The sequence below is a fragment of the Myotis lucifugus genome, unplaced genomic scaffold (genome assembly GCF_000147115.1).
Source record: "Myotis lucifugus unplaced genomic scaffold, Myoluc2.0 scaffold_153, whole genome shotgun sequence".
NCBI classification, from domain to species: domain Eukaryota; kingdom Metazoa; phylum Chordata; class Mammalia; order Chiroptera; family Vespertilionidae; genus Myotis; species Myotis lucifugus.
In genome coordinates, this window is record NW_005871201.1 from 796,190 (window position 1) to 804,410 (window position 8,221).

An 8,221-nucleotide genomic window follows, 5' to 3' on the forward strand; every position below is an offset into this window, starting at 1 on the left:
GACCGACACCCCCCACTTCTTCTAACGCCACTTCTTTAAAATAGACTCGCCCAGGCTGAAAACCGACTTCTGCACATGGGCCACGAAGTTTCAATCGCACTGTATGTGTGCGCCTGCACGTGGTATTTTGTGGAAGAGCCACACTCAAGGGGCCAAAGAGCCGCATGTGGCTCGCGAGCCACGGTTTGCCAACCACTGGTCTAGGAAGAGGGAAAGAAATGTATCTGACAGGATATAGAAAATGTTTTCTAGGGGCTATTAGGAGAGCCATAACTGCTTTACATATGACTAAAGTTGTATCAACCTATTATTAAATCTTATGAGCTTATTAATTTCTGTTTTAGAAGAGGAAAGAAAAGGGTAGGTATTTATTAGCAACAGTTCAAGTTCCACATTATCTGTGTCTTTTTTGGAAATCTCCCATATCTTCCTTGAGTTCTGACCTAGATTTTAAAAACAAATTAAAAAAAAAAAGCCAAGTTTTATTTTTGAACCAGAGGTGACAGTCAAAACATTAACCCCCCAGGAAGACACGGGCAGCATTTTTTCAGGGTGGGGCACCGAGCAGAGAGGTGGATGCCAGCTATGACACCCCTGGGCCAAGCTAAAGCTGACTGGCTGAATACCAGCTTGGCAAGTGGCGCTTCTTTTTTGTTTCACTGTTTTACTCTCTTCCAAGCAAATAAAACAAAAATTAAGGTCAGATTCTGCCTTCAGATGCCTTTTGATAGAAGTCAGGGTTGGGGGAAAGCTTTTGTTGATTTCAGTAAAAATTGCCTTTGTTCACACAACAGAGGGTAGAATTTGGCATCCAGAGGCCTGGCTCCCTATGTGTGCACTATCGACAGCTGCCTGCTACCAATCTTGATGAATATCAATGTAGCAACATTCATAAACAAGGCTTCCTTCCAACAGGCAAAATACTTCTTGTTTCACAAACTCCAAAATAAATTAAATAAGAAAACTTGAAAAAAATTAAAGTAATGGATAGCAAAGCAGTTTATATTTGAAGCAGAGAATATGATAAAATTCTGTGCCAGCTCTTAATAATAGAAACACACACGTACATGTGCGTGCGCACACACAGGTCTGTCTTCTTTAAGTTTTGTGCATTGCATGCATTCTCATGTTTGATTAAGAAAGATACTAATACCCTTCCAAATAATCAATAAACAGATGAAAGGAAAACTTTAAAAAATGTAATTATTGTTTTGTAATTGCAAAGTAGGATTCTATTAAATACTCCCATATCGACATCCTCAACTACATCTATATCTATCTACATATTAAAAATTATGACGTATTGATGCAGCTCTTGCTGACTCCATTCATAGCACATGGAGATGGTTTGTGAAAGCTTATCCTCGCTTTACTCTCTGTCCCCTTGTCTCACAACCCTGGGGTATGACCCCTGGTCCATCAAAAGACTCACCTCATTTTCCCATCATCTCTAGCCAAGAGAATGAAACAAGTGGAGACAGATGAAGTTGGGAGAGGTCCTGGTTTTTATTTGCACAGCCCATCTTGGAAGTAAGTCAGATCATGTCACTTCCCTGACTGACCCTCCAAGGGCTTCTCATCTCACTCACAGTCAAGGCCATGCCCTATCATGGCTTCAGGCCCTACATGCCCCACCCCCCATGTGGTCTCACCTCAACTACTTCTGTTCCCCTTGACCTCTGATGGCTGCACAGTCACTGGCCTGCTTGCTGTTCCTGACACGGGGCATACTCCCCCCGGGGGCCTCTCCCTCTGCTATTCCTTTGGCCTGAAAGGCTTCTGCTCTGCATGACTGTGTCCTCTCCCCTCTCAGGTCTTTCCTCCAATGACAGCTCCTCTGAGAAGCCTTTCCTGGTTATCTTATCAATATTGGCATCATTCTACTCATTCCTTTTGCCTGCTCTGTTTTTCTCTTTAGAACTTATCCCTAAGTTCATTTTACTTATTTACTTATTTAACTTGTTTTCTATGTCCCCCACTGTAATATAAAGGCTTGGGAAGGGCTTCATGAAAACAATACTGCAATGTATTGTTCACTGCTATTTCCTTCCTGCCTAAAGCAGTGCCAACCACACATAAGTGATCCACAGGGAATCGGGGAATCCTTTGCCCCTCTTGAGTCTGTATTTTCCATAGGGTATTCCCTGCCATGCTGCTAGGGTAACAAAATACCACAATGTTTTAATTTCAAAATTTGAAAGCTTGACTTTTTAAAATTAATTTTGATTTTTTTAAATATTGTACCAAAATGTTATTTCTATTGAACACTGAATTTTTGGTGCACTTTGTGCCTGAGGCTCTAAGGACCTCACTTGCCCCATTCCTCTCACCATAGTCCTGGCCCTTGAAGAAAAAAGGGTTCCCTTGTCTAATACTGGGTTAGACATGGAGAACCAGTCTTCTCTACTGAAGGCCACGCTGCTTTTGCAAACTACTAATTTGCACTCTGACTTCCCAAGAAGGGGAGACGGTATGCAACATTTCCCAAACTTGCTTTAATTTGGAACTCTGCACCATAAAGCATTTCAAACCAATTGTCTCTTCTATTCTTCTCAAATTTGAGGTCTTTTACGGTCTTTCTAAAAAAAAATATGGAACTCATTTTTTTTAAAGAGATGAATCATCAAGCTAAAAAATGGCAGATTCAGGAAAATGGAGAAGTTATAGAAGTTTATTGAGAGTTGTGAAACATAATTTTTGTTATTTTCTCAATATATATGCTCAGGACTAGCTGAGGTGAGCCTCCACAAGCCTGGATTTCAATGCTTTACACGTGAACACATCTCCAAATCCTCCCAACCCTCCCAATCCAGGAACCATTTTGATACACGCAGGGGATGGAGTCCCTTGTACTCAAATGTAAACAAATTTATACATTTGAAAAACAATTCAAGTTTACAAGAGAGTAATAATAAACAGAGGTAAAACATACATTTGAGAGGAGATTAGATATACATTGGAAACCAAGAGGAGTCAGTGTAAACAAGGTAATGTATACATCTAAAGGATATTCAGATACACATCTGAAACAGAAGGGAATACACATGTGTTCAGAAGAAATAAAAAAAGCTTTTCAGGGAGGGAACAAATTATAAAGGTTTATTGACTGAGGTTTTAACTTTGGAATACTTGACCTAAAGTTCTCTTGAATAGGGAGAGGCTGATTTTGATTTCTCCCCATTATTCCCCCCTGGGTGGATGGGCACACTACCTTATCATTACTCTGCAAGAGGCGCTGAGGGAGGGGATCATGGTGATAACTGGGAAAGACAACCTTCCTCCTCGGCAGCAGGAAACTGCAGTTGTGAGCAAGGTGAACACTGATGATCCTACAGGGAGTATTTTTTCTGATTTCCCTGGTCACACCAGTAATCGTGTGCATCTCCCCGTTCTTGGAGACCTCATTTTGGTCTTTACCTTGGTCTAGGATGCTACAGATTAGCCTCCATTTTTTCTTCTAGTCAATAGAAGTATCTGCCTTCTTGTTGGGGAAGCTTGGGACATGGAGAGAATACCCATAGTGCAGCTAAGCATGGGCACAGCCCTATGTAGAGTCAATAAATTCAATTCACAGGAGGCTGAAGAACTCGAACCTCTCAATTGTACCTGGACTTGTTTCTCTCTCTTACAAGAAGCAGAAGGAGGTAGGACACACCCTGATAAGTAAGTCTATTAAAAAATTCAGGAGCAGCCTGGCCAGTGTTGCTCAGTGGTTGAGCGTCAACCTATGAACCAAGAGGTCAGTATTCGATTCCTGATCAGGGCACATGCCCAGGTTATGGGCTCCATCCATAGTAGGGGGTGTGCAGGAGGTAGGTGATCAATGATTTTTCTCTCATCATTTAGGTTTCTATCCCTCTCTTCCTTCCTCTCTCTGACATCAATAAAAACATGTTAAAAAATAATAAAAAAAATTCAGGAGCAAAGCCAGTATTTTTAAGTGTGATGTAACCCCTCTTTCTGAATACAGTGTCTGGATTAGGACAGAGAGGAATAATTTGAGGCCATGGGATGCTAGTCTGGGTATAGCCAACGTTTATTTAGATTTAATCTGGTGACAGTAGACAGATATTTACAAATCTGTCCTTGACAAGTTTCATAGTTGGTTTGGTGAAGAGTTAGAAAGAGGCAGTTTAAGAAGAGATGAAAAAGCTCATGTTAATGGTAGATATTGTTAAGTAGAAAATGTACTTATGAACACTTTACAACATTTGCTTTAATATTTTACGTCTGCCATAACAAATCCCCATAAATTTAGTGGCTTCCAACAGCACCCATTCCTTCGTCATGTCCCAGTTCTATCTGTAGGCTGGACAGTTTCTCTGCTTCCAATCTCACAAAGCAGAGCTCACAGTGTGTTCCATCCTGGTGGCGCCGAGTCCCCATTTCCTTGCTGACCTGCCATTCCCAGTTTCTAAAGGCCACCCACGTCCCTTGGCTTGCGGGTCCTCATATTCAAAGGAAGCAGTGGCAGGTCAGGTCCCTCTCCGGTCTCATTCTTCCTACCTTTTCTGTTACATTTTTTTTTTAATTCAGATGGAAAAGGCCCTCTGGGTTGGCATTCAGAAAGTTAAAAAAAATGCTTAAAAATTCATTGATTAAGCTTGCTTGAAAAATCTGAAAAAAAATATGCTAATCATCAGGCATGCATCCTAGGGAGTTATATATAATTAAATCCTAAATAATGAGCAGAATATAACTCTGAAGTGATTTTAAATATTCTAGAAAAAACTAGAAAGTTTATAGTGTTGGCAGTGGGACAAAGGTATAACTCCTCAAATTAGAAAATCTACATTCTAAGTAGCCTCTGTCTTTAAAGTGCCCTGAAATTACAGACATGGACCATAAACTTTCTAACTTCAGTCTCTGTTTCTGAAACCACCTTTTGTGCCATCAGTAGACTACTTTTAATAAAAATCAAATTAAATCCTCTCTCTTCCCTGTTTATACTTTTTGAATGGAGAGTCTTTGGGTACAGAATAAACCCTAAACTTCTAAACAACATTTATGGATGTCTCATGATCAGTATAATATCTAGACTTACATCCCAATGTACTCTAATGTACAACCTAAATTCTAACTGCATCAAGCTTCTTGACATTTATGAAAAGTGTCATACTCATAACTCATGCCTTTGCAGATGTTACTTCTTGTGTTGACATAAATAAGGAAGTCTACCATTCTTTCTACTATTTCAATATTCAACAAACCAACTTGGTGTCAGACACTGAGAACAAAGATTATAGACACACTGTCCTTTAAAAAAAAACATCAAGACAAGTCAATAGACAATAGACTGGAGTGGGGGCTGTGATAGGCAGAATAATGATCTCCTAAAGCTGGCCAAGTGTTTCCTTGCATGACAGAAGGGCTTTGCAGATGTGATTAAATTAAGGATATTGAGATGGGAATATTAGCCTAAATTATCCAGGTGGATCTAATATAATCACTTGGGTTCTTAAAAGTGACAAACCTTTGCTGTCTGTGGTCAGAGAAAGGTAAGTGCAGAGGGAATCACGATCAGGGAGATGCTATGGTGCTGGCTTTGAAGGTGAAGAAAAGGAGCTAAAACAAAGCCAAGAGATGTGGGCGACCTCTAGGAGCTGGAAAAGGCAAAGATGGATTCTCCCTTAGAGCTTACAGAGCAGAATGCGTCTACTGAAACCTTGATTTCGCTCAGTGGGACCTGGTTGGGCTTCTAATCTACAGGACTCTAAAACAGTGATGGCGAACCTTTTGAGCTCGGCGTGTCAGCATTTTGAAAAACCCTAACTTAACTGTGGTGCCGTGTCACATATAGAAATTTTTTGATATTTGAAACCATAGTAAAACAAAGATTTACATTTTTGATATTTATTTTATATATTTAAATGCCATTTAACAAAGAAAAATCAACCAAAAAAATGAGTTCATAGGTTCGCCATCACTGCTCTAAAATAACAAATTTGTGTTGTTTTAAGCCACTAAGACTGTGATAGCTTGTTATAGCAACGGTAGGAAAAACTAATAGAGTGGGTAATAGAGTTTATATTTACTGTATTTCATTGGTTCCAAGATGGATTTTTTCCCCAACAGTGAACAGCTGTGAAATTGGGTCATGTCTTACAATTGCTATAATCCAGGAAGCGTTCATGACATGGTGGAAATTGTCATTGCTTACCCATCAAAACTTGCAGAATGGGTGTCTGTGCTTGGAAGAGAATTCTGAAAACACTGGACTGTATTTAAAAGAACTGCTCTTGGTGGAACAGAGGATAGTATTGTGTGAAAACATACAGTTATTGATAACTTTGAGTTAGAAAGTGATTTGTAATGAAGATGAGATCAGACTGAAGTAGGGTGAGCCCCTAATCGAAGATGACTGGTGACCTTATGACAAGAGGAAATTTTGACAGAGACACACACCGAGAATGCCTCTTCCTCCCCTCTGCCCTCCCCAGGGGAGGGGGTGATGCTTTTGATGAGTTTGGGGGAACTGGCAGAGTGCTTCAGCCCCTTTCTTTCTTTATATCTGCCTGGTCGCAGAGAACATGGATTCCTGTTTGCTCCTGGCTGAGTGGTGAGCTTCTCAGATTGACTCTGTGCCCATGTCAGCTCAGTGCTGCCTATGTGTTGGGTTGGTTCATCTAACTGAGTGGTAAATATTAAAAGACCCCGTTAGATGAACCGATCCAATGCAGGCAGCAGTGTGGTCTGCAGCTTCTCTTAGGTTATATCATCCTCCATATAAAAGGGGTAGACTAGGGCCTAAATGATTTCTCATTCTCTTCCAGCTGTAATTTTCTATGTTCCCTTCATGGCCTGTCACAGATTTAAGACTTTCAAGTGTAGGCTCAGAATGTATTCCTTAAAAATCATTTTTAATTGTGTAAGGAATATATAGGGCTTTTACTTTATAAAAATTATACAATTCTATTAACTGACCCTCAGATTAGAGGGCTGAGATTAATAAATTTTAATTTATGTATCATAAAACAACTTAGTTTTTTATGAACATATGATTTTAGGATTGCTTAGTCAGGCGTTAGTCCTATATGAAACTTGAGAAAATTAACTAAGAAAATTAGTTCTTTTTAATAATGTTTGATATATAGTCTGATTTGCCAATACCAATTCACCCACTTAAAGTAAACATATCTACCCTAACAACTGAAACAAAACAAAATAAAGCAACACGGCGGCGCCGCTACCGAGTGTTGCGGGCGCCCGAGCGTGGACGTTGGCTCCCCGCTGGCGGCGCCCTCGCTTTCTGGTAGCTGCGGGGAGCTGTGGCCGCGGCCTTTCGGGCTGGGATGAACCGCCCTCTCGGCGGAGGCAGGGGAGCCGAGCCGGAGCCATGGCCAGTACAGTGGTAGCCGTTGGACTGACCATTGCTGCTGCAGGATTTGCAGGCCGTTATGTTTTGCAAGCCATGAAGCATATGGAGCCTCAAGTGAAACAAGTTTTTCAAAGTCTACCAAAATCTGCCTTCAGTGGTGGCTATTACAGAGGTGGGTTTGAACCCAAAATGACAAAACGAGAAGCAGCATTAATACTAGGTGTAAGCCCTACTGCCAATAAAGGAAAAATAAGAGATGCTCACCGACGAATTATGCTTTTAAATCACCCAGACAAGGGAGGATCTCCTTATATAGCAGCCAAAATCAATGAAGCAAAAGATTTACTAGACGGTCAAGCCAAAAAATGAAGTAAATGTATGGTGAATTTTAAGTTGTTAGTCATGTATATGAAAACAGCTTTTTATAATAAATGTCCTGAAGCTACACATTTTAAAAATGATTTAGCACACACACAAAAAAAATAAAATAAAGCAACACAATAAATTCTGGGCAAGTGCCATGATTCTGTCCCTCTGTCCCTCTGTCCCTCCCTCCCTCCCTCCCTTCTTCCCTCCCTCCCTTCCTCCTTCCTTCCCTCCTTCTTTTCTTCCTTTCATTGCATTTAGGGTGGTATAGGTACTCTGCAAGGTATCAAAGATATAACAGTGCAAGACAATCAACGATATTTTCATAGAAACTTACAGTCCAGTGAGGGAAACAAATATAAATCAAATAACCTAATGGATGATTATTACATATAATGTTATTTTCTTTGATGGAAATGTATAGAGTGCTATGCAAGTAACTGATATGGTAGAGGAGAAAGACTTCTGTTTGAGCTAAGATCCACAGCAAAAATGGAACTAAGTGGTGCAAGGGACACTGGTGGGAATGTACTTGTC

The 8,221-nt window shown here is 40.4% G+C and overlaps 1 protein-coding gene across 1 annotated transcript; it reads left to right on the plus strand.

Annotated features, from left to right (window-relative positions):
• Positions 1-7,245: 7,245 nt before the first annotated feature.
• On the plus strand, positions 7,246-7,771 carry LOC102439140 (mitochondrial import inner membrane translocase subunit TIM14). Its single transcript, XM_006095385.3, has one exon. It carries the CDS (start codon positions 7,337-7,339, stop codon positions 7,685-7,687), a length of 351 nt encoding a protein of 116 aa, XP_006095447.1. The 5' UTR covers positions 7,246-7,336; the 3' UTR covers positions 7,688-7,771.
• Positions 7,772-8,221: the final 450 nt, after the last annotated feature.

What these genes read in the sequence shown, in the direction of transcription:
- LOC102439140 (XM_006095385.3), top strand. Translation starts at nt 7,337, where the DNA reads ATGGCCAGTACAGTGGTAGCCGTTGGACTGACCATTGCTGCTGCAGGA.